Raw genomic sequence first — 26109 nt, forward strand, 5'->3', positions numbered from 1 at the left:
AAAAAAATGGCATCAGAGGGTTTCAAAATATGGAACTTCTTTCTGGAACCAAAAGAATGGTGTGCATGAAACTTCAACCTCCTTCCCGGCAAGCAGTAAGAAAACCAGGAAAGGGAAACTGAGGAGTATAGCAGCTCTTCCTTTACACACGGAAATAATACAGACTTAGAATTTTGCTGTAAGTCCACCTGTCATACACAGTTGCTCCACTAGGCTGCAATATTTTCAGCAGCTGAAAGAGGAGGAACAAAAAGGTAAATGGCATCAAATGTTCATAATCGCTTTATTCAACAGTTTTTTCAATGGGGACTTCAGGGGGCTAGGGGTCAGGTGGTGAAACTCCTATCTTGTTTATCTGTATACTGGTTGCCTAGAAAAGGGCTTGGCCTTTGGGTAGCTGGATGGATGAACAAACAATTCTCTGGAACACATCTCCCTCTAGTGATCATTCAGAGACAACCACACTCTCTGTCTATATCGGGGGGGGGGAAAAACCATTTAAAAATTCATCCTAACGTCTATTATTAATCTGGGACACTGAGGGTCCCAGGCTCCTCGCAACACAGATAGGGCTCTAAAACCAGACAGGCTGGGTTCACATATGAATTCCACCTCTTACAGAGTAGATAATCTTGGGCTAACATTTCACTTTCTTTATGCCTCAGTTTTCTCAAGTGTACCTTGGGGATAACAGTTCTCACCTCGTGGGCTTGTTGTGAAGATTACATGGGCTAAGAATAAAGAGTTTTTACATCACTGCCTTACAGGGTAAGCTTTCGATAAATGTGAAAGACTATTACAGATGTAATAACATGACGCTTTACATTTTAAGTTACGTATTTTACTAACAAACCCTCTTTGAACTTCTACAAAGTGTGGGGAGGTGCTTATCAAGACTAACTTTTTCATTCTCACATAGATTTTATAAAAACTGAGGCTTAGAAATGGAGGAGTTGCAAGAAGTCCTGAAGAAGTGGGGACTCAAGAAAGGAGGGTGGGGAAAAGGATGGGAGGAGCAGATGAGGAGCAGGAAGTGAGCGGATGGGAGGGCCGAGGAGGCGGAGTAAGCGGGGAGTGGGAGAGGCTCAAATTCAGGTCTTCCGACTCCAAATCCCCAGGTTTTCTCAGCACATCCTTCGGGCCGGCCCGCGGGATCCGGCTACAGCCCGCCGAGATCACCCCTTCTTTCCCTACTCCTTGGCACCGCGGTGATCCCAAGATTCCTGCTTCCGAGCCACCCTCTCCGGATGCCCTGCGCCAGTAAACCCCAAAGCCACGCTCTGTCTACCTTACTCCTGGACCGCGCCATGTCGTCCGCGCGCAGGTGCCACAGCCGTCTCTTCCGGGTGGGAATCCCGTGCGTCGCTGCAAAAGTCCGCGGAGTCGGTGCCGGAGCGTCGTAAAAAGAGCCGCAACCCGAAGGGGCGGGGGAACTGTGCGCTGATGCTCAGAGCATGCGCAGATTCTCCGGTGAGACGCTTGTGGACTTGGAGCTGCTCGGGGTTTTAGAATTAGGTAAAGATGAATCGCTTCTCCGAAAAATTCTATTCTCTTTCCCATTATTGAGAGTAACCCCTGCAGCAGTTAGTGTGAGAGATATGGAGTTCGAGGTCTTTGAGTAGGAAGAATATGACTCCAGAAAGTCAGCCTCTCTGAAAGCCTGTTGTGTGTGTGTGTGGTCACCTAGCTTCTTTAAAAGCCTGTTGGGGTGTGTTGTGTATTTTTCCAAAAGGGGGGTAACGAAAGACTTTGGCATTTAGTAGTGGGCTTGATTCCTTCCTCTGCAGAGGAAATGGGACGTGCACAGGACCGGAAGCAGGAAATAGATTTCAAAATTGTTGGAAGTGTTGCTGGCTTGGAAGGAAGGAGGTGAGGTTTAATTCCGAAAGCGAATCTAAGGAGGTGTTTGAGCCCTGGAGGCTATCAGTCACAGTTTCTGACACGCCATCTTTACTTTCAAAAGAAACTGCCCAGCTTGCTTTGATGGAGACAGGCCCAAGCCTAACTTTGCCCAGAAACGGCTATTTTCTATAACAGATGACCAACCAGCTGTGAGGTGATTGATTGGACAAAGGGTCCAGCAATCTGCACGGTAGCTGCAAACTTATATCCAAACTGGGAAATCAGATCCAACCAGATTCTCTTCCTCTTGCAAATTGGCATAAGCAGACACTAAAGCTGAAAAGATAAGGACACCATGAGGAAGGAGGGGCCTGGAGTGAGACAATGTTATAAATGCACGGAAGCCAGTAGGGTCAGACATTTTCAGAGTGTGCTCATAGAGCCCGGGAGGCTCTTCACAATGAGGAGAACAAAGTCAAAAGAAATGTAAGTAAAATTAAATTTCCTTACAACCTGCAGGCCATTGGCAATTACTTGAGACAGGCGGAGGATGACATTCCTCGAGGAACTCACCACTGCCTTCCTGTTAATGCTGGGATAGAGGCAAAAAGCAAATGTAGCTTGAGGCGTCTAGGTGGCTCTGTTGGTTGAGCATCTGACTTCAGCTCAGGTTATGATCTCACAGCTTGTGAGTTTGAGCCCCAGGTTGAGCTCTGTACTGACAGCTCAGAGCCTGGAGCCTACTTCAGATTCTATGTCTCCCTATCTCTGCTTCTCTCGTACTCACACTCTGTCTCTCTCTGAAAAATAAAGATTTAAAATTAAAAAAGAAAGAAAGAAAGAAAATCAGCTGTACCATGACAATAGCCAGACCTCTAAGATCCTGTAAATCTTTTTTAATATATGAAAATCCATTTTAGAATCTCCCTTTGTCTTCACTCAGCTCTCCTCCCTCCGCCCCCCAACTTAAAACTGTATAATCAGTTGCTTCTCACAATCCCAAGCTTTTTCTGCCCACGCATCTGGTCCTTGTGCTTTAATAAAATCATATTTCTGTACTGAAAACAGCTTGCTGTTGATCATTTGCTCAGAGCTCACGTCATGTCACTTCAAGTTTTTGATTCAAACCCAAGGAGTTCTTTTAAAACTCAAATATTATTTTTTAAAAATCTTTCTATATAAGAAGTAAATAGAATTACTGGAAATTTACTATGGTAAAGGAAATTTGTAAGCTTCATGTTGATGAGAGAAAAACTCTCACAAAAGACCTGATATACAAAGGAAGCCATTTTAGATTTCTAAGTCACCGTGATGTACATGACCTTCATTCAAACTGAAAGCCTGATTTATGGGCTGCCACATGGACATTGTACATCTGCTTTCTGAATGACAGAAACTATCTTGTCCTTGAGTTATCGATCAGTGCTAATACTCCCTGCATCCCTTTGCAATTAAGCTGGTGATTTGTGCCTTAATATATATAACCCTGTAAAAACTGTTCATTCTCCAAAGGGCATGTTTTCTGGGCATCTGTCCTCATTTGGGCTCCAATAAAAGTCTTTCCTACTTTTAGAGATTCTAAAAGGTTTGTTCATTTTGTGTCAACAATATCTGTGCTTTGTCTTGTATGTAGTTTCTATTTCTCTTTTCTCTTCCTTTTCCTCCCTCTTCTTTACTCTCACACACCTACACATTCTCCAGTAGAATTTCCTTTCCTGGGAGGAATAAAAGAGATTCTAGTATTTCTGCTTGTTTGCATCTCAGGAGTGGAGGGGAAGGGGGAAGGAATGATGCTACCCACTAAGCTTTTGCAACACTGCCAAACTTAAGTCCTGGATGGCCATCAAGGGTACAATGAAACTTTCAAGTCATCTAAACTTTTTAAAAGTTATTATCTTGTTTATTGAAAATCCTGGAGGGGTGCCTGGGTGGCTCAGTCAGTTAAGCATCCAACTCTTGGCTTCAGCTCTGGTCATGATCTCATGATTTGTGAGTTTGAGCCTTGAGTCAGGCTCCTCCTCGCTGTTAGCATGGAGCCTGCTTGGGATTCTTGCTCTCCCTCACTCCTTGCCCTTCCCCTACTCATTCTCATTCTCTCTCTCTCTCTCTCAGAATAAATAAACTTAAAAAAATGAAAATCCTGGACAATAAGGGTTTTATTCTCCCTTGGACTTGAACTGATATGAAAGTGTTGCTTAACGTCACTAGACAAGATGGCTTAGAAATAGCAATATCGTCATGCTGGATTAGTTATTGTTTATGCAGCTCAGTGAATTATGGCTGCAAAGCAGTTGGGAAGCATAGTCTTCCTTCTTGATGTTCACCATGAAGATTAGATAACTGTGAGCTAACAGAATGTTCCATATAGGAACAGGTATTTGCTGACGGCAAAGATGAGATTGTCTTAGATTTGTTTAAATTTTCCTGCCTCTAGCCTAGGCTTTTACAAACCTTGTTAGAGCCCTTTTTGAATGATTTCGGTTTATAAACCTATTTCTTTCACTACATTGTGAGCCTAACTAGGATGAAGGCCATGCCCACTTCATCTAAGAATCCTTTGAGCCTCACCTTCAGCCTTCACACCATCCTCCTCCATTCCACCATGGCCACCATACCCTAGTCTTGATCATGATTATGTTTGGCCTTGGCTACTGGTTTCCCTAATCCCAGAAAAAAAAATGACAAATGTGACAAATGTGGCTGCAACTTCCTAATGGAGGCTTAGGTAAATACGTCATCTGTGGCACACATTCCACCTAAATGGAACCCCATAAATTTGTGGAAACATTCAAGACCTAAGAATCTGTATTAAGATCACTATACGTATATAGGACAGCTACTACGCTCATCCTTTTTCTGTAAGATATAGCAACTCAAAGCCATTTTTGAGAAATTCAAAGGCCATGGAACAAATGTTAATTAGATTTTATTTTTATTTTCCTTATCTTCATATCAATTGTTTACACTTCTGCGAAAGCACCAGAGAGCACCAACGTTAATTTCAAAAATGCTGGGCAGAGTTTTGTTTTGCTTTGTGTGAAACTAAGTTTTGGTTGTTGTTTTTAGAGGGTGTTCCTCTGGAGGCAGCATTCACCATACGTTAGGCAAACGTCCTGGGCCTTCCGTGGGAGGGCACTACTGACTCCTCCGGTTTGATTCAGGGCAGGTCTTTCCACAGCTTCTTCCTGAGACGTGACCAAGAAATGGGCACCAGCTGCTCTTGTGAGGACCCAAACCTCTAAACTCTGCTTGATCTCTTGGGATTCAATTCTTTGAAATTAGAAAGACACCCTCAGGAATGAATTAAAAAAAAAAAAACAAAAATGTTTGGGACACCTGGGTAGCTCAGTTGGTTAAGCATCCAACTCTTGACATTGGCTGAGGTCATTATCTCAAGGTTCATGGGTTCGAGCCCTGAGTGGGGCTCTGTGCTGACAAGGCAGAGCCTGCTTGGGGTTCTCTCTCTCTCCTTCTCTCTCTACCTCTCCCATGATTGTACACACACACTCTCTCTCTTTCAAAATAAACAAATAAACTTCAAAAAAAAAGGAAAAAAAGTTAAGATTCTGTCAATCTGGATTCATCTGGCTTACACCCCCTACTGGCCAGGAGGACACAAGCTTCACAGTGGAAAGATACTGTTCCTTAAACTCTAGAAAGGTCTGAGTGAGCGAGTTTTTGATACCTCCCTACACAGTCTTTAATATGTAGATTAGATTAAATATCACTACTGAGTCCTGCCTTCACTACCAGGAAAAAAGTTATGCTACGAATTGCATTCAACTGTTCACTCCTCCTTTCTAAAACCTCTGAAACCACATGACACTACAGACTAGTTGCAAAGTACATGAGCTGCTAATACTGCTAATATCTATTTATAGCATATACATAGTATATATAGCTAGTATCTATGTATAAATTCTCTGAGAAACATTCAGGCCTAAATAAATAAAAACTATATTAGCAGTTTGGGATCTGAATATATTTAAATAAATACTGTGAGGCAGAGATTTGTTCATGCCTGCCAAAATAGCCATGTTTCTTTTTTTGCTTACATTAGCAGAACCCAAAAATTTAACCTAGAATATAGCTGCTCAACCGAAGGACTACATTTCTCAGTCTCTCTTGTTTGTGAGGTCATGTGACTAACATCTGGCCAATGAGATCTAAGAAGCGTTGAGTAACACTTCTGGAAAGTCTCCATAAACAGGGAGGATGTGCACTTCTTTGCCCTTTCCTCTGTTCTGCCAGAAAGGTGGATGTGATGGCTGGAGATGCAGTCAGCACAGAGGTGTTGAAGGTAAGGACAAAGAGGACTACCTCCTACAAATGGAAGGGGAATAAAGCCTGGGATTTGGATGACTTCATCAGGTCTTCTGACGGTCTGCCTCCAGGCTCCTTCTGCACAAGAAAGAAAGAACCATCTTATTTAAGTCCCTGATATTTTAGGATTTTAATTATATGCACTAAGTCAAAATCTAAGTGATATACACAGATCTCTACTACACTACCTCTGCACTGTGGTAGCCCTGCTTCCTATTTCCCTCCATCCTACGTTTTCATCTTTTTGGTGAACTTGTTCTCCCTGGAGCCTCCTTTTTCTCTCTGTCAGCTTTAGTCACATACTCCCCTTGGTTCTGGGCACCAATAACATCTTCAATTTCCTGAACTTACATGCAACTAAGCTTCCTGTCCAAGATAAATGGTCATTTTAGGGCAAGGAATGCGAAGAATTCATCCATGGCTGAACTGCTTTGGCATAAATTGCTTTTCTGTTCCCTGCCCTCCTGGAACCATCAAGGTGGTGTGACAGAAGAGTGTGGACTAGAATTTTCCAGAACTGAGAGGGGTAGGGGGTTAATTCGAAGAACAGATCTTCTGGAATTGGAAGACAATATACAGGCTATTGGGACCACAGAAGGAAATAAGTCGTTGGAAGTTTAGACTGTGGACGTTTCGACTTCCTGGGGGGGGTCCTTGTTGGAGAGAGTGCCTGAGATATTGTCAGATTCAAGCAGCTCTACGATGCTGTAGGGAGAACAGTCCTCCAGACCCAGCTTGCTGCAAAGCCAGCCACAGAAGCCTTTCTCCATGTCCCGGGCAGCTTGCCACCATGCTCCCCAGGACCATGAGAGCTGGACCACAGCAGCATAGAGGCCCAGCGAAGAGGCCATGGCCATTATGAGCACTGGATAGAAGAGAATGAGGCAGGGGCAACATGAGATCTTGTGCCAGAAGGTCCTCTCCTCGTTGTACACAAGGAAGATGTTGTACCAGGTGATCGTGCCATAGTAGAACGAGACAACAAAAGAGAGGATAAAGACCACAGGCAGACAGACCAGTGTCCAGAGGACCACGTGGGGCCCACGGTCGGCTCCCATTTGGCAGGCCCTTCTGTCTTCAGGTGTTATATCTCTTGATGACCCTTGCGGGTTGGTCAATTCTTGCAGCTCCTTCTCTGTCAATGTTACGTGGATGTCCACCATCTGGCCCTTTTTCTTCCCTCGTGTGATGGTCCCGGTTAGTGTGACATAGCAGCTGTCCAAAGGCATGTTCCACATACCTGCAGGGCAGTAAGGAAGTGAAGTCAAGGAAGGAAGAGCGGGCATTTCACCACAGTGTCCTCCCCTGAGCTGGGGGCTGAGTACAAGAGTTCCTGTTTCTATAGCACCAGGCACAGTCCTGGTGTCAGTGATTCAGTGATGGACTGAGTGGATTTCCCTCAGGAAGGTGACCACTGGTTTTAGTACTCCCCCAGCGAGCTCTCCCTCCACACGTGTGGGCCCTGAGAAAACTGCGAAGCAGGTTAACTTGCTTTTCATGTTCTCTCCCCACTTTTCTGGGCCTCGATCTTGGCACAGCCTCGGTGATATGAAGGAGTGCGAGGAACTTTGCCACAGACACCGCTTTACAAGGGTCTTATTTCTAGTTGATAAGTGCTGTGAAAATACGGCTTGTGAGCACCCACTAGCGTGTGCGAAGATGGCCCTCTGTGTGTATACACTGGTGGGCTGCCTCCTCCTTCCCTTCCCAGCCCTGTCTCTGTTTCCACGAGAAGAGGCTTCCTCACATGCCTGTGGACATCTCAGCCCTCATATCCAAGCTCTGTACACACACACCACGCATATGCCACCCATATCACACACATCCCCCCCTCCACATACACACATGCACACACTACCACCACCATTACACGGCCGTCCTTCGGCCATCCATCCTGGAGTAAGGCTGGAGATATTGAAACAGGGAAGTCTGTGGTCCTTTGTATGTGAAAGCAGTCTAGAAGCGGAGGTAGGGGAGAGTAGGGGCAGGACTTCTTGCTCCGTGGCTGGAAGAGGGACAGAATGGATCTGCCTAAAGAGCAGGTCCCTGGAGAGTGGCTGGGACTCTGACTATCCAGATAGAAGGGTTGTCCTCCAGAACCTAAGGATTTCACAATCTCCCTCATCTCAGTAAATGACACCACCACCTACCTCTCTGTGGCGTCACTGCTGACTCCTCCCCATCTCTCTCTACCTGCCTCTGATCCATTAGCAAATTCCACATGGCACTCCGAAACCAGTCTTTCCTCCCTAGCTCTGTCTCCCGCTATCACCCTGGTCCTGGCCTCCAGGTTAGTGCTATTGTGTCTGCAGTGACATGACAGTTTCTCACCAGCTTCCTCTCTTACCCTTTATGATCCACTCTTTATAGAGAAGCCAGAGTCATTGCTTAGAAATATAAATGGGAGGACCTCTTCTTTGCTTAAAAGTCCTCCACTGACTTCCCCTTACACTTTTAATAAAAATCAAACTCTTTACTATGATTGGAAGGCCCAACATAGTCCTCTTAGACACCTCTTCCTATCCCCCCATAGTTCCCTCTACTCCCTACACAGGAGTACCTCCTTTCTCTAAATAGGCCAGTGGTGCTCCCACTGTAGGGTCTTTGCCCCTGCCAATCCCCCTCCTCTACAGACCCTGCCCAAGACCATTTCATAGCTGGCTTCTACTTCAGCTCAAATGTCACTTCTCAGAGGCTTTTGCACAGCCGTGCAATCTCTCCCCCTATACCCTCTACCATTACCATTTGTCTTTGCAACTCATACTCCTCTCTGAAATTACCTTTTATTTGCTGATGTGTTCACTGTCTGTCTTCCCTTGACTAGAAGGTACAGTGCATGAGAACAGGGACATTGCTTGTCTTGCCCCCTGTGGGCCTATGTCTTAGACATCAATGCATCTACACAAAGAGAAATACCTCATCCATCCACTGCCGCATGGTGACGCTTAATCCGGACACTCCACGGCTTCATTAACAGCAACAGACATCTTTATACATGCATCCTTATGCCTATGGGCTTAAGTTTCATGGGTTAGATACTAAGAATTTCTAGAACATAAGATATGCGTATTTGGAACTTCCCTATAACATGGGGAAAGCAGATTCCATTTCTCCTTGAGGTATATGAGAATATCTCAATTTTCTCAGATTGAGGTTATCATATTTTACCAAAAATTTGGTCGACCTATGTGTAAAGGAATATCATAACTTGTTGCTGTTGTAATTTGCATTTTCCTGATTCTTATACAAGTCAACTATCAGCTTCTTTATCATACATGTATTAAATAATTAGCAGTCTCCTTGTGTTTCTAATTTTTATGTATAAATCAGCCTCTTCTATTACACTAGGAGTTTAGAAAAGACAGAGATCTCCATATCACTGAGAAGAGAATATAGTAAATGCTTAATAAATACTGTCCATTTGTTGAATGAAGACTGCAACATTGTGAGAAGAAAGGTATCAACAAGAAGAAATAGGTCACTGAGGGAATCCCTATCTATCTTCTAGAGAATCCTTATTCCTTCCTGTGGCTTTAAGTAAGTGGCCCCAGAGACTTACCATCATCTACAGGATAGTCTAGGAAATCATCTCCCTCCTCTTCTTTAGGCCGGTCTCCACCTTCTGATTCCCCGGCCTCCTCATCCAGTTTCTCATTTTCTGACCGGTAGATGATGATAGATTCTGGGCGGGACTCTTTCCTCTTCTTTTTCCGGCGACCCATTGTGGATTCCCCATCCAAGGCAAGGGCAGCAGCCACGGCCCTCCTCAGAGAGCCATGATGGGGGCTTGGGAGCTGTCCCTGGACTTCTACTGGTGCCAGCTCTTCCATCCCAGTCCTCATGTCTAACTATTCCTTGTGAAGAGTCTGACTTGCTTGAACAAACTCACGACCCACACATCACAGAGCTTCTTCCTGGATGGGGCTATGCAAAGATATTCCGTCAATAAGTTCCATATAAAATAGGAAAGCAAAGCCATCAACAGGAAGCAAGTAGGGTGAGATAGAAAGAGGTCTGGGAAATGATTCTCAACTTGGCAGAAGCCTTCTCCTCCCTTTACTTTTCATTACACTGTATTTGGAGAGTGCTACGGAAATACTCTGAAAAGATTGGATTGCTGTGAATAAAGTTTTATTAGTGTTGCAATAAAATTTTTTCATTTGCACAACCTTATAATGTCATGCAAAACCCATCAGTGTAGCTAGAAGATGCTGAGTAAAAGGAAGTTGGGTGATTCCAGAAGCCCAATAGATAAATGGGAATTAAAAATTATTGTCACTCCCACTAAAGATGGCGATTTGGATGGCTGGGACCAGTTCCAGGCTTCTAGCTGTCAAGTCCTGCATTACAACTATACTCGGATGAATGCAACTTTCAGTAAGCTCTTCAAAGATGGCACAATATCACCAACCATGTCTACCACGGTATTATTCTATGAAGGGCACCATCTCCTGGCTTCTTGTTGTCCCAAGACCCCAGAAAGTTCCTGGGATCTGTCCTATCATTCTGGGAGACCAGCAGAGAGGATGCACACTTTTCCACTCTTAAGATTCTCTCTTCTCTTTCTGTTCTCCAGGTAAAGAGAGGTGGGGAGAGAGAAGAGTCTATAAAAACATCTTTTAAATAAGACACTGATTGGCTTGTGTTTTGGGTGCACTGAACCCTTAAGAGGAGACAAGTGCTTTAAGAGGAGAGAAATTTTTTCAATGCGGCTACTAAAGACGGGAAAATTAGCAAATTCCCAGTCAGTCATACTGAGACAATTAGGTGCTCATATGCTTTTTATTTTTTTATTTTTATTTTTTATAATAGTTTATTGTCAAATTGGTTTCCATATAACACCCAGTGCATCTCCCCACAAGTGCCCCCCTCCATGACCATCACCCCCTTCCCTCCCTCCCCTTCCCCCTTCAGTCCACGGTTCATTTTCAGTATTCAATAGTCAGTCATTATTTGTGTCCCTCACTCTCCCCAGCTCTTTCCCCCTTCCCCTCCCTATGGTTCTCTGTCATATGCTTTTTAAAACAACAACAAATAAAAACAAAAACGGAAACTCAAAAACATTTCATTATGAACAGTTTCAAACATATATAAGTGGAGAACCTTTTTATTATAGAAAGAGGCAAACCTGTGTAAAAGACCCAGAACAGTTATAATGAACTTTCATGTCTCCTTCACCGTTTCAACAGTAATCAAAGTATTCATAGCCAATTTATTTAAGAGCAAATCTCAGACACCATTTTATCTATTTTAATATGTACCTCTTAAATATAAGGGCTATTTTTTTAAAAAATGACCACGGGGTGCATAGGTAGGTTAGTTGGTTGAGCATCTGACTCTTGATTTCAGCTCAGGTTTTGATCCCAGGCTCATGGGATCAAGCCCCAAATCAGGTTCTGCGCTGAGCATGGAGCCCGCTTAAGACTCTCTCTCTGCCTCTCTGGTGCTTATGCACACACATGTGTTCTCTCTCTTAAAAAAAAAAAGGCCACAATATCATCATCACACCTCATTTTTTTTTAAAAAAAACTTCTTTGCAGAGTTTATTTATTTTGAGACAGAGAGAGCACACATAGGGGAAGGGGCAGAGAGAGGAGAGAATCCCAATCAGACTCTGTGCTGACTGCACAGAGCTCCATTCCAGATTCGTGAACCTGTGAGATCATGACCTGAGCTGAAATCAAGAGTTAGATGCTTAACCAACTGAGCCACTGAGGCACCCATCACAGCTCATTTTTTATTTTATTTACTTATTTATTTTTTAAAATAGTTTATTGTCAAATTGGTTTCCATACAACACCCAGTGCTCTTTCCCACAAGTGCCCTCCTCCATCACCACCACCTCTTTTCCCCCCTCCCTGGCACCTCATTTTTTAAAAATAATTCTTGGGGCACATGGGTAGCTCAGTCTGTTGAGCGTACAACTCCAGATGCCTCTTCAGGTTATGATCTCACTGTTGATGGGACTGAGCCCTGCATTAGACTCTGCGCTGATAGCGAGGAGCCTGCTTGGGATCCTCTCTCCCTCTCTCTCTGCCCCTCACCCCACTCTCTCAAAATAAATAAATATTTAAAAACTTTTTTAATATCATCAAATATCCGGTCAGTTAAAATTTCTATTTAGCAATTTAAATTCTATTTTCTGGAATTGGCATCCAAATCAGGTCTATGCAATGTGCACAGATCCTATACTTGTTTCTCTATAGCAGTGCTGTCCATTAGAATTTCTGCCTTGCACTAGAAATGATGCTCATAAACTGGGGAAATGCTTTTTTTTTTTTAAATTGAATTCTAACCAATTTTAAAATAGCCACACGTGGCTACTGACTACTCTATTGGACAGTGCAGGGCTATATGCTTGCCGTCCCATTTTTTCCTTTCCCATTTCTTTGTTAAAGAAGGCAGAGTCCCATGACCTAGATTTTGCTAATTGCATTCCTATAGGGTTTTCCTCTGATCCATGTACTTTCTCTAAATTGATAGCTAAATAGGCTTGATCAGATTCATGTTAGAATGTTTTTGGTTGGTTGTTTTGGCCAGAGAGTGTTATAGAGGGCATTTTGTACTGCCATGTGAAGGCACCTAATGGCAATTTGGCCATTTCTTGTGAAATTGGCAGCCGTTGATGACCATGGGCTAGACGAGTTAATTCATCAGGAGTCACACAATGGTGATATTCCCTTTGTCTTGTCTTTTCTTCCTTTATTAACCAGAATACTCACACATCCTTTTTTTTTTAAGTGTTTATTTTCGAGAGAGAAAGACAGAGTCAAAGTGTGAACAGGGAGAGGCAGAGGGAGAAAGGGAGACACTGAATCCGAAGCAGGCTCCAGGCCGTCAGCAGAGAGCCTGACACAGGGCCGGAACTCACAGACCACATGATCATGACCTGAGCCAAAGTCGGAAGTTTAACCGACTGAGCCACACAGACACCCCAAAGTTTTTTTTTTAAGTTTATTTATTTATTTCTGAGAGAGAGGGAGAGAGTGAGAGAGAGAGAGAGAGAGAGAGATCGATCATGGGAGGAGCAGAGAGAGAAGGAGAGAGAATCTCAAGCAGGCTGAACCAACAGCACAGAGCCTGACGTGGGCTTGAACTCACCAACTGTGAGATCATGACCTGAGCCCCAATCAAGAGTCAGATGTTTAACCAGCTGAGTCACCCAGGTACCCCCTTCACATACACTTTTAACAAGCCCAGATTTAAACTTGGTAGAGGAAGCAAATGGCCTTGTTGTTACCCAATATTATTGCTAATTATACTGGAAAAATATCTGACCACAGTGACAGCATCTATTAGTATGAAAAATTTCTAAACTATTTACTAAATAAATTTCCCTGTTTACAAACAATTACCATCGAGAATTGCTAGATTCTACTCATAACCCTGCCACCCCAGGATCCTGGCCACTGGCCACTCTCTAGTGACCCCAGATAGCCAGCTTTCTGTTATTTTTGTTCTCAGTTTCCAAGTCTTCATTTTCTTTCAGTGGTCTCTGAGTTTTTCCTCTCTTTCAATCCCACAGGCACACTCCTTGGTTTCTCTTTATGCTCAATAATAACAATTCCCCTCTCATTTTATTAAATGGTCCTAATGTCCAGTGGGCTGGCCCCACCAGGGGGGGGCAAAAATAAGAGACAAAAAAATCTAATTAGGCTCTAAGGACCACTCAATTTGAAGCAAATTTCTTCTCTTAAAATTATGCATCACGTGATAGGGCTGACCCTATATTATTTCTTCAAATGCCAAAACACTTTTTTTTCCTCATCTTAATGTTTATAAAATTTGGATGCATCTTAAGACCAGTGGAATGAACTTTTCCCCCAAAGGCTGAACTACCTTCCCAGCAAGAAGCTCTGCCTTACTGCCCTCTCACCAAGGTTCTCCTTTTGCCTTTGGTTATGCATTTTCTTCTCAGTCTCTATACTGGGCTGCAGGTACTTAGTCCTAATCACCTTGGTGTCTGGAACCCATTGCCAGGGGACTGGGACAATGAAAGTGCTCAGTAACAGAATGGAAGTTGCACTGGGGTCTAACTGGAAGATTATGGGAAGTCCTCACAGCCTGACTTTTCCCTGGGGCAGGAGATGCTGTTTAAACAGAAAGAGCATCATTATCTTCAAAATCTTATGCATGCAAATGGCTGGACTGTAAGACTTACAGCTTAGATTACACACCTAAGAACAGAGAAATTCGGGGTACAAAGGCTCTCAGAGATAAATAGATCCAGAAGTCAAAGAACACCATCACTGGAATATTGAGATAACCTTAATGAGTATTTGTTTGTCTTAATGGTATCAAGAAACTCAAACAGTGTTCTCCTACCAAAGTAGCCCCAGTGCAGAAGATAGTAGACATCCAGCCAGAAAGGACTGGAAGGTAAGGCTAAGTGGGGCTTTCTCTAAGGCTAAAGGTTTGTTACTAAAAATGTTTCTGAATTTTGAATTCTATTTTCCAAGGGTCTGTATTTAATATAAAATGTTTTCCCTGGTGTAAGTCCTCTAGTAAAACTGATGCTCAGTAGTCATACTGATGTGGGAAACAAAGGCAGAAGGAAATGTTAGATAAAGTTAAATTTCCTTATAACCTGCAGCCCATTGACTAAGACTCAGGGCAGGCAGAGTATAACATTTCTTTTAGGAACTCCCAACTGTCTTAATGTTAATGCTTTGCTAGAGGGAAACACAACCTTAGCTTGACAACAGCCAGACCTCCATGATCCTGTGAAACTTCTTTGGCATATGCAAGTCCTTTTGGAAACTTCCCTTGCCTTTACCTCCCCCAACTCCAAAGTGTAGTCAGTCACTCCTCACAATCCTGGGGCAGCTCTTTCTGCCCAGGTTTCCAGTGCTGGTGCTTTAACAAAACCACCTTTTTCCACCGAAGACATCTCAAGAATTCTTTCTTGGCCATCAGCTTGGAACCCCAACACTTCAAACCATGTCAACACCAAGGTAATTATATGATGTGGGTGACCTCTGAGCACAACACTTTATATCTACCCAAGGTATAAATCTCAGAGCTTGAGAGTGTGAAAATAAATAAAAGAAATTACATGTAATATAGAGTCCAGAAGCCCTGAAGGGGGAGCTGTCACACAGGTGTCACTCACTCATTGCAGTCTGTGCAAACAGCAGGAGGAGGAGGTTAAAAATGTTATGGACAACGATCTTTTTCTTTTAAATATTTATTTATTTTGGAGAAATAGAGAGACAGAGCATTAGTAGGAAAGGGTCAGAGAGAGAGGGAGACACAAAACCTGAAGCAGGCTCCAGGCTCCAAGCTGTCAGCATAGAGCCCAGTGAAGGGCTTGAACCCACAAACTCGAGATCATGACCTGAGCTGAAGTCGGACATTTAACTGACTGAGCCATCCAAGTGCCCTATCTGGACAATGATCTTTTTTTTTTTTTTTAATATTTATCTATTTTTGAGAAAGAGAGAGACAGAGCATGCGCAGGGGAGGGGCAGAGAAAGGAGACACAGAATTTGAAGCAGGCTCCAGGCTCTGAGCTGTCAGCACAGAGCCCGACGCAGGGCTTGAACTCACTGACCATGAGATCATGACCTGAGCCAAAGTCGGCCACTTACCTGACTAAGCCACCCAGGTGCTCCTGGATAATTATCTTAAGGCCATTTTTCACTTGGAATTTTATCTCCTGCTTTTATGACAAGGAGGGCCAATCTTTCTCTGCCTCAGCAACAATGCCCTAAACTGCTTGTAGCCGATGAAAAACTGCCAGTCTCGAACTCTTGCTCTAAACTTATTCAGAACCCTTCCCAATTTCCTCCTAAAACCTAGTAAAAGCTGACCTTCCCTTTGTCTCTTGGGACTTGTCTATGGTTCATCATAGCTTGCTTGTCCTGAATAAACTCATTCTGCCAGTAAAATAACTAGATATTCTATTTTTAAGGTTGACAGGAGACTAGTGTAATCCAGTGTTTTCCTACTTAGAGCTTCTCTTTTCCTCTGTAGTTCCCCAGGCAGCCTGTGAAGGGCCTTCCCTGGTCCTTCTACGCAGTATGAGTTTTCAAACTAGGGGTGGAGACCTCAAGAACATCTCAAGTGGATGAAAGGTTATCTTCTAAGGACTGAAGCTTCACCAGAGCAGGAAGAAGGTATGTCACCATTTTGGTTCACTTCTATACCCCATTCCTCTTCTTTTAAGATGTACTAACATGTTTAGAGAGACATAGGAATGCCAAAGGCTAGAGGAGAGAAGACCAACTTGGAAATCTCATCTTTTTTGTTCACCTCGTTCTCTCTCGGTGTTGAGAGGGTGGCTCCTAGGGAGATGTGGTAAGGCAAAGTAAATGCATGCATGGAACTGATAATCATTGTTAGTGGGCTTTTGCAAATAGAACAATGTGTGCTGTTGAGAGAAGTAAGGGAGATGATTCATTTTCAGAAATACTAAATAAAAGCTGTGCTGTCTAGTTAACAATAGGTTTACATCCTATTGGAAATATATATGAACCCCCTGTCCCCCTGCCCCATCACTATCAACAGTGGAGTCCCAAACCCATAGACTTCCCGGTTCTTTCTCTCCATTTTGTGGGCTTATTTTTGCAGGTTTTGTAATGAGCATGTGCCAAAGACAGAAGTCTCTGCATCACCTCAAGGAATGTACGTTTGTTTCAATCAGATAACTTTCTATAATTTTTTAAAATGTTTATTTATTTTTGAGACACAGAGCATGAGCAGGGGAGGGGCTGAGAGAGAGGGAGACACAGAATTTGAAGCAGGCTCCGGGTTCTGAGCAGTCAGTCCAGAGCCTGATGCAGGGCTCAAACTGAAAAACCATGAGATCATGACCTGAGCTGAAGTCAGGTGCTTCACCAACTGAGCCACCCTGGTGCCTCTCCATCAGAACTGGTTTTAAACCTATTCTATTGATCAACAACAACTTCCTTCAGTAGTGATGCTTTTGGAAACCAGCCCATTAGAGTCAGGTTCTCATTTCTAAAAGTCAGTCAGGTCAGGGAATTGCTCTTCACTGGCTATCAGAAGCCTGGGGCTTTCACTGATGGGTGGGCATTCAAAAGCATATTCATATAGGCAATTGTTGATCAAACAGGTTTAAAACTACTTCTGGTGACTACTTGTTATCAAGGCTTTTCCTAAATTTGGAGGAACTTTTAAATTCTATTTGCTTTGAGGCTGAAATGAGATCAGATGTGCCTCCAAGCAAAGTACATAAGTCATCAATTGTTGTGTAACAAATTACCCCAAACTTAGAGATTAAAAAAAATAAACATGTGTAATCCTACACAGTTCTGTGCATCAGGAATCTGGGAATGTCTCAGCTGAGTGGTGAGTAGGCCTCTTAGTCTGCTTCCTACCTAAAGAATTTGGGGATCCAAAGGCCTTTTTTCTTTTGGACAATCTCTGAAACCTTTAGCATTCGGGTCCATTTAATTCTCCCGAAAACTTGGTGACTCTCCTGTGAATAGCGTTTGTGGTTCAGAAATGTGAGAGTGCCTTTGTTGGATGGTTCTGTCTCACGATCTCTGAAGATGGCAGGGCAGCAGTCATCCGAAGGCTTGGATGGGATTGGAGGATCTGCTTCCAAGATGGCACACGCACATGTGGCTGACTCAGTTCTTCCCTATGTGGGCCTCTCCATGGGCTGTATGAGTCTCCTCACAACAGTGTCTGGTTTCCCCCAGAGTGAGTGATCTGGGAGCAGATATTCTTCTTGACTTCTTTAACTGTATTCTTTTTTAAGTTTACTTATTTTTTTAGTAATCTCTATGACCAATATGGGGATCAAACTCACACCCCCAAGATCAAGAGTCACCTGCTCTTCTGAGCCAATCAGGTGCCCCTCAACTATACCCTTTATCCTACCTCTTCTACATCCTTGATTTTCTCCCTCTTTAATACTTCCAACTTCTCTCCTTCACCGGTTCTGTTTTGCTTACAAACAAACCTAGAGTTCCCTACCTGGAAAAACCAGCGTCATTTTGCCACTTACTCTATCTAATGTCCTGCTTCTCCCTTTGTTTCACAACTAAGGTTCTTTATCAGATAATCTACAGCCACTCATTGCCAGTTTATCCTCCCAATGTCCTCTTCCTTTTACCATATTTTCCTCCCTACTCCCAAACTCCTTTCCAACACACACACACACACACACACACACACACACACACACACACACCATATGCATGCAGGTAAGTCATTTGGAAAGATAAGGAACAGGCCATGAAATGAGCACTTACCAAGCCTTATGTTGCAGGCTGTAAGTTTTTTATACATGTTACCTCATTTGTGTTAAGTAAAGAAGTGTCATAGCTTGGATATAAGCCTATTTTTGCATAACTTCAAAGCCTAGAATTTTCCAACCAAGTTTAGAGGTCAAGTGTTAGTGGTGGCTGCAGTAGACAGCTGATGGGTTTTGTTTTTGTTTTCTAGGTTTGATTTTTGTTTGTTTTTTTACTTTTTGTTGTCTCAACCTCAGTCCTCTTTCCTTTGGTGATAGAGCCACTCTTTTCTATGGGGAATACAGCCTTTAAAGGTACCAGTGTGACCACAGTGACCATTTTACCATTCTTATTCTCCTTGTCCATACGAGAGCCCTGATTCTGCTTATTTACAAGTCGTTCTTGAATCTTCCCTTACCTCCTTTGACTTTTTTCCTGTTTTTAATGTTTATTTATTTTTGAAAGAGAGAGAAAGTGAACACGACTGGGAGAGGGGCAAAGAGAGAGAGCTAGAGGATCTGAAGCAGGCTCTGCGTTCACAGTTCGATATGGGGCTTGGATACAAGATACATAAGATCATGACCTGAGCTGAAATCAAGAGTCAGCTGCTTAACCAACTGACCACCCAGGCGTCCCCCTCTTTTGACTTTCTACCATCATTCTCTTGCTACTTCTTACATCCTCATTCTGCCTCCTTTACTCCCTTATTTGTCTCCTTCAACTGAATAGCCAGTGCTTTTGAGACTCAATTCTCAACTGACTGCCCTCTATTCTCAACATTTTCTTCTTCCTGTTGAAATATGCAGCCTTCCTATCAATACCTCTATCCCAAGAATGCCCAAATATATAGAAGTAATATATGATCTAGATGTATTTCCAGCAGCCTAGTGGATATTCTCCACTTAAATATCTTGCCATGTCTGGCTAAGCATGTTCAGACCAAACTCATCATTTTTATCTCTAGCAGACTTAACCTCTTAGGTTACCATGAGGATGAGAAAATGGGGAAGGGAAAGGAGAAAGGGATGAAGAAGGAAACTCTACAACATTTATGTTGTTCCTGTTCTCATAAAAGATAACATTTGTGTATAATTTGTGACATTCTGTGTTAATTGGTTATACATGCCATTTTCCCACTTAATTATATTTTAACATTTTTTGGACAATACTATGTGCCAGATATTAAACAATTTGTCCTAGGTACAACAATATTATAAAACAAATACTGTTTTACAAATGAGGACATTTGGGTTTAAAATTAGTAACAACTAAAACTCCTTGGTATAATCATATTGTTCAATTGTCACAGCAAACCAATCAAGTAGGTACTATTTTTTTTAATAGGTACTATTATTATCCCCATTTAGAACAATAATTTGCTGAAGGCGACATGGTGATGAGGCTGGCTGGGACTTGAACCCAGGTTTGCTAGTTTCAAAGCCCATGTTCTATTCATTGGGCCATGCTGCCTGCTAGCATTTACTCAAGATTTTATAGTTAAATCCCTAGAATTGTCTTTGATGAATCCATTTCCCATATTAAGAATATATTCCCATGACTCTGATAGTAATCCGTCTCTATGTCCTGCCAATCATTCCCATGAAATCTCTTTGTTCATCTCTCCTTTTGAATCCCAACTCCCCTTCTACCCCATGCTGGAGTACAGTCTCATACTGCTTCCTCCGAGCTGGCTTCTCAGCCTCCCATCTCAGAATCCGTAGTCAACCATTTTAAACATTGATTAACAAAACAAAAATCATTTTTATATTGTCCAGGAACCATTGCTATCTTGCTATTCCTGACTAAAATATATCTAAAGGGACTGCTTGATGTTCGAGATTCTCCAATTCATGCCCCACCCTTTGGATTCAGTAGCAATTTTTCCCCTTCTCCCCAACATGACTAGTAACACATCCAGTTATGTTGCTTTTATCACCATATTCACTTTTCTCCACCCCTTTCAAGTCTGGGTCAAGACTCACTCACTCGTGTCCCCTTCTGTGACTACCCCAGTGCACCCATCTCCTCCCCACCCCAGTCCTGTTGTTGCAGAAGACTGGAGACAATAGAATGAGTGTTCAAGGGTCAAATGCCTAGGATGGATCAATGTTTCACTATTGTTAGTTTCTAATCCCTTTCTTTTGCCTTCTTCTTCTCTGTATTTCAGTAGCATCTGTTATTGGTATTATGCTATCTCACTGCTTAGTTATGTAGCATTTCATATCATTTTGTATTGAGTATGAGTGACTTTGTTATTTTTCACTCATCTTCTCAGGACGATTATAAAATTTTAGAAATCAGGAACTGTCTTTACCTCCCAGGGGAAGACCCTATGGCTGGACATGCAGCAGATGCTCACTATGTCCTTTTGATCTGATAGGACAGAGGGGAAAGGAAATTGCCTGTTCAGAAATAGGATATAACTGTTAGGAAAGGAAGGTTTTGTTACCTTCCCCCTTCTGTACTTTATTATGTGGTTAATACAATTTTTATTCCGTTAATATTTGATCTGAGAAGCAGGTTCTGAACATTTCTCCTTCCTTTTAGATTCCATAAAAGAGAGAGTAAAATACATTTTCCCTGTTTCCAAGGCTTCATAATCAATAGAAGTCAGAGGAGAGCCAGGATTTTGCTCTTTTCTTCTATTTCCAACACAGTCCTAAGATAACAAATGTAATACAGCAGGATATTAATCTCAATCAACCACAAAGTCTGGATTGTTGGTCATCCCAAGGGAAAACTAGGTTTTAAAAAGCATGCTTATATCGCATAAAGGGCGAGTATACAAAATCTACAAGGAACTCACCAAACTCCACACTGGAAAAAATGAATAATCCAGTGAAGAAATGGGCAGAAGACATGAATGGACACTTCTCCAAAAAGGACATCCAGATGGCCAACAGGCATACGAAATGATGTTCAGCATCACTCATTATCAGGGAAATACAAATCAAAATCACACTGAGATACCACCTCACACCAGTCAGAGTGGCTAAAATGAACAAATCAAGAGACTATAGATGCTGGCGAGGATGTGGAGAGACGGGCACCCTCCTACACTGTTGGTGGCAATGTAAACTGGTGCAGCTGCTCTGGAAAACAGTGTGGAGACTCCTCAGAAAACTATCCATAGAACTCCCTTATGACCCAGCAATAGCACTGCTGGGGATTTACCCAAGGGATACAGAAATGTTGATGCATAGGAGCACATGTACCCCAATGTTCATAGCAGCACTGTCAACAATAGCCAAATCATGGAAAGAACCTAAATGTCCATCAACTGATGAATGGATAAAGAAGGTGTGGTATATATATAAACCCACACACACACACTGGAATACTACATGGCAATGAGAATGAATGAAACCTGGCCATTTGTAGCAAAGTGGATGGACCTTGAGGGTGTCATGCTAAGCGAAATAAGTCATGCAGAGAAGGACAGATACCATATGTTTTCACACATAGGTCTAACTGGAGAAACCTAACAGGGGACCATGGGAAGGGGAAATGGCAGGGGGAGGGAGAGTTAGGGAGAGGGAGTAAGGCAAATCATGAGAGACTTTTGAATACTGAAAACAAACTGAGGGCTGAAGAGGGAGGGGGGAAGGGAAAGGGGGGGTGATGGTCATGGAGAGGGCACTTGTGGGGAAGAGCACTGGGTGTTATATGGAAACCAACTTGGTAATAAACTATTTAAATAAAATAAAATAAAATAAAAAGCATGCTTAGAGTCTCCTGCATAAAATAACTGGTTTTAAGTCACTCTTGATGGAAATTTTCCAGAGCATTCTTGAATTCATCCACCATCTCCATTGCTACCATTCTTGTCTAAGGGGCCATCCTTTCTCATCTGTGGCTTTTAAAAAATGCTTCTTATCTTCTGGATTCTACTCCTGCTGTTTTCCAATCCATTCTCCACTCAGCAGTAAGAAAGATCTTTTGAAAACAAATGATATCATGCTGTTTTCTGCTTAAAACCTCCAGTGAGTTCTCATTGGTGTAAAATAAATCCAAACTTTTTCATGTGGTCTAAGGACCCAGGTGATGTGGCCCCTCCCCACCCTGTCATCTGATGCAATATACCACCTCCTTCATACATACCTCCTATGCTACAATCACATCGGCTGCCTAGGTATTCCTCAGGAGCACCTGAGGCCTTAAATACCGTCTGCCTCACTTGGTATCTGCTCCAATCTCATCCTATCTCATGGCCAACACCGTTTTAGCTCCCAAGTCTCAGTTCACTTGTCACCTCCTCCAAAGCTTTCCTGACACCAAACCTTCAACTAGACTCCTGCACTGCCTTTCATTATTCTTTCTCACAATAGCCCACTTTCTGTATAAGACTTATCATCATCTGTATATCATCATCTGTAACTAAGTTTCACTTGTTACTTTACTTGCTTATTGTTTATCTCCTCTACTAGACCATAGGCTCTAGGAAATGGTATTATACAAGTAGGCCACCAAAAGGTATTCAATAAAAAAATTTTAAGTGACCGACTTAATGATTTGAGTTGGAAAGGACAGTCTGAAGTGGCAGCAGTTAAAGATTAGTCTAATTTTGTCAAAAACTGAGGCTGGAGAAAAGTTTAATAAAGAGACATTAAAAAGTTCCTTTAGGCTTAATAAGCCCTGTTATGGTACAATTGGTAAGTGGTTCTTCTCTATTTTCTCCTCCAATAATGGATGCTTCAGCTGGTCACATGACTTCCCTCCTAAAGATAACATTTCCCAGCATCCCTTGTGGCTAGGTGTGGTCATAGGACTACTCTCTGGCCAAAAGGATTTGATTAGATGTGATGTGTGTAAACTTCCCCGAAAAACCTCACACTGAGGCCGGTTCATCACCTAGAGGCATCTGACTCCAGAGGAAGGAGTTCTTGGTTGTTAGGGTTACAGGTTACAAGGAGCCTGCACATCTCCTTATTGAGAAGAGCTATAAAATTGGATTTTCACTGTCTAATCTTGTATTTGTTTATCATCCTTCTTCCCATGACACTTATACTCCCTCTACCCCCCTAATCCCACTCCCGTCATACATAATACTAGAATAAAAACTCTACAAAGGCAAGGGGTGTCTGGGTGGCTTAGTCAGTTGAGCATCTAACTCTTGGTTTTGCCTCAGGTCATGATCTCACAACTTGTGAGTTTAAGGCCCACATGGATCTCTGTACTGACAGCCCAGAGCCTCCTTGGGATTCTTTGTCTCCCTCTCTCTCTGCCCCTCCCCACTTGCACTCTCTCTTAGTCTCTCTCTCTCTCTCAAATAAATAAATAAACAAACAAACATTAAAAGCAAGCTCTACAAAGGCACAGGCACCTAACTGTACTGTCCACTGCACTGTATCCTTCGGGCCCAGAACAGCACCTGGCATGTGGCAGCTACTCAATAAATATTGGTAGAATACTGTAAACTGGTTAAGAGTCTTATTTATGTGAGTTGGTTCAGGACTGCTCTTTCTTCAAGGTGGGAGGTGACTAGTTGCCTCATTTAGCACCAGGATTCTCGGAGTCTGAATGCTGAGGGTCTCACAGGCCCCAGTCAGTAGAAGCCAGCAGCTGCTTTGAGGCGGGGGGAAAAAATGAAGTTACCAGGCAGATGGGGTGGGGGAGGGCTGGAAAGATGGACAGCAGCAAGAGCATCTCAGAAGATGAAGGGAGTCAGTGCTAATAGGGCATGACAGAGTGGGAGTGTGGAAGCATCATGGCCCCGAGATGCCTTTTTCCCTAGGACAAAAGGGGCAGTGATGCGGAGCACAGGGCAGCATTTGATTCAGCCAAAGGAATGTCAGTGTAGCACGGCGTGGATGCCCTGAGAGGAGATGGCTCACCCAGGAGCCAGAAATGAATTCTGGAAACAAAGAGCCTCCGAGAGGCAGCTGTTGCTGTACTTCCAGGCCTTTGGGGGTTAATCAGACTTCCAAACCCTCACTGAAGTGAGCGGCAGAGGCAAAGAGCACAGGCCCTTTCATTTTAATGGAAGATCTCTCAGAGACTCACATCTCTCTAATCACGGATTCTCTCTGGACTGTGAAAATAGAGCTTTCTGACTGTTCAGACTGCAACTTCCTTGCAACCAAGGAATGGCTGGCTCCTTGTCATCCTCAAATGGCAAAACTGGCTTAAAGCTAGTCCAGTCACCTTCTCATTAGAAGACTGCAGAATCCCTCCATCCCCACCGCCACCCCACCCCCAGCTGCCATGCAAAGGTGCAGTGCAGCCAGGCACACACTGACTCACCTGGGCAGAGCTCTGTGAATCCACAGGTCCAGCCTATGTCTCAAACCACATTAAATTATATCTTTGATAAAATCATCTTTAAAAGAAATTTAAAGTGTTCTTTGCTCCCCAGAAAGAAAACATGGAATTTTCTGGAACAAGAAAGCCCTCAGAACTGACTCACTGTTTCTCTTTCTGCTAAAAAAATATACGTTGTCACTGGAATCAAAGCACTATCTAGCAAATGGGAAGCGGAAGAGTTTTCTTCTCTTTAAGGAGTGTAGATTGGAAGCTGTCATCTGCAAAGACAGATGGGCAAGCATTTCTTAAAGGAGGTCGGAGAAGGGCGGGGGTGGGGGTGGGGGTGGTGGAGGTTCAGAGAGGAAGTGGGATCTGATTCCACTTTCAACAAACCGCATTTCTAATTTGCTTTGTGAATAACTAGCTGGTGGGGGGGGCCCAACAAAAGAATGATGGCATATGTTTGCTTTTGCATCATCTCAATACCTTGCAGGGGAAAATACACTACTCTGCAGACTTAGAAGTATCTTGCCTGGATTGTTAAGATTGCAGCACCACACACATCCCCTAGATCTGCCAAATTCTTATGACAAGTCTCACTAGGCCAGTCAAGGTATGAGGTCACTCTGGTGGGTTGAAGGCATGAAGCTAGGCAATACGGTGGAGGATCTGAATAATAACTCACCGTTACTGGGTATCAAACCGCTGGTAAGAAATCTCCCTCTTCCTCAGGATGCTCACTTCCCTGCCTAAGGAATGAGCTGGAGGATAGGATCTCACACAACCACAGATGCATTTCTGCTGGGAGCACGCAGACTCATCAATTTATGCAGCCTGGCTGAAATGGATTAGATCTCAAATCTGGTAAAATGTTACCTCTTCCACTCATGCCTGGGCGAGGAAAAGGGAGAGGAGTTGGAGGTGGGTTCTAGTTTATCTTTAAAATCATTTAGTGTCTTGGTTCTGTGGATTACTACAACTGCACCTTTCACCCCCACCCACCCCACCCCACCCCCTCGTCAGGGCCCTTCCAAAGGGTGAAAGGATCTGGAGGCCAGATTTCTTCCTTCTCGGCTAAGCCTGCCCCTTTTCTTCCCAGCAGAATTACACAGCCACTGGAGCCATAGTATCTACCGACGCTGGAGGCGGGCGGCCAGAGCAGGGCTCCCGTGCTGCAGCCTCTCTTTCCCCCAGACGCCCCGGAGATTTCATCTTAATTAACCATGAGAGCTATAACACTGAGGATTGAATTTTTCAAAACAGAGCACACGCCCGCTTTTTGTCTCCTTTCCTTCCTCCGGTCCCCACAATGACAAGGAAATTAAAAAAAAAAGCCAACGAACAAGGAGTCTCACCTGCACGTGCCGGGGACAAAGTCTGGCGGAGGACCCAGGCAGAGTCAGCCAGCCGCCTCGCGGGAGCAGCTGTCCGCTGGGAGGATGGGACCTACCGCGGCGCGCATGGGCGGGGCGACGGGGGCGGGACCAGGGCGGGC

At 43.4% G+C, this 26109-nt stretch overlaps 2 protein-coding genes and 1 long non-coding RNA gene across 7 annotated transcripts in view; 1 reads left to right on the plus strand and 2 right to left on the minus strand.

Moving 5' to 3' along the window:
• Positions 1-1393, minus strand: part of XRCC5 (X-ray repair cross complementing 5) — an 86967-nt gene extending 85574 nt beyond the window's left edge. For all 3 annotated transcript variants that reach the window (XR_003906489.1, XM_029933886.1, XM_029933885.1), the window contains exon 1: positions 1289-1393. Coding sequence is in view for 2 of the 3 variants with exons in the window: in XM_029933886.1 (XP_029789746.1) it covers positions 1289-1309 (21 nt within the window). In the remaining variant the exon portion in view is untranslated. The remainder of the gene's footprint in view (positions 1-1288) is intronic.
• LOC115287461 lies at positions 1376-25852 on the plus strand. 2 transcript variants are annotated; one of them, XR_003906495.1, is made up of 3 exons: positions 1376-1515; positions 16141-16283; positions 25717-25852. It is a non-coding gene; the product is annotated as an uncharacterized LOC115287461 (long non-coding RNA). The 2 variants fall into 2 exon arrangements; XR_003906494.1 differs by lacking the exon at positions 25717-25852 and adding an exon at positions 25347-25458.
• TMEM169 (transmembrane protein 169) lies at positions 5337-26057 on the minus strand. Of its 2 annotated transcripts, XR_003906490.1 has the most exons (4): positions 25970-26057; positions 9725-10089; positions 6517-7405; positions 5337-6243 (listed from the first exon to the last, which is right to left on the minus strand). XR_003906490.1 is itself a non-coding variant. In XM_029933887.1 (3 exons), exons 2-3 carry the CDS (start codon positions 10005-10007, stop codon positions 6783-6785), a joined length of 906 nt encoding a protein of 301 aa, XP_029789747.1. In that variant the 5' UTR covers positions 10008-10089; positions 25970-26057; the 3' UTR covers positions 5337-6782. The 2 variants fall into 2 exon arrangements, 1 of the variants encoding a protein (XP_029789747.1); XM_029933887.1 differs by having other exon boundaries at positions 5337-7405.
• Positions 26058-26109: the final 52 nt, after the last annotated feature.

This window comes from Suricata suricatta, chromosome 3 (genome assembly GCF_006229205.1).
Source record: "Suricata suricatta isolate VVHF042 chromosome 3, meerkat_22Aug2017_6uvM2_HiC, whole genome shotgun sequence".
Classification (NCBI taxonomy): domain Eukaryota; kingdom Metazoa; phylum Chordata; class Mammalia; order Carnivora; family Herpestidae; genus Suricata; species Suricata suricatta.

What these genes read in the sequence shown, in the direction of transcription:
- TMEM169 (XM_029933887.1), bottom strand. Translation starts at nt 10,007, where the DNA reads ATGAGGACTGGGATGGAAGAGCTGGCACCAGTAGAAGTCCAGGGACAG. An exon ending in AGACTATCCTGTAGATGATG is followed by an intron (nt 7,406 to 9,724) that starts GTAAGTCTCTGG and finishes ACTGCCCTGCAG; the next exon opens with GTATGTGGAACATGCCTTTG.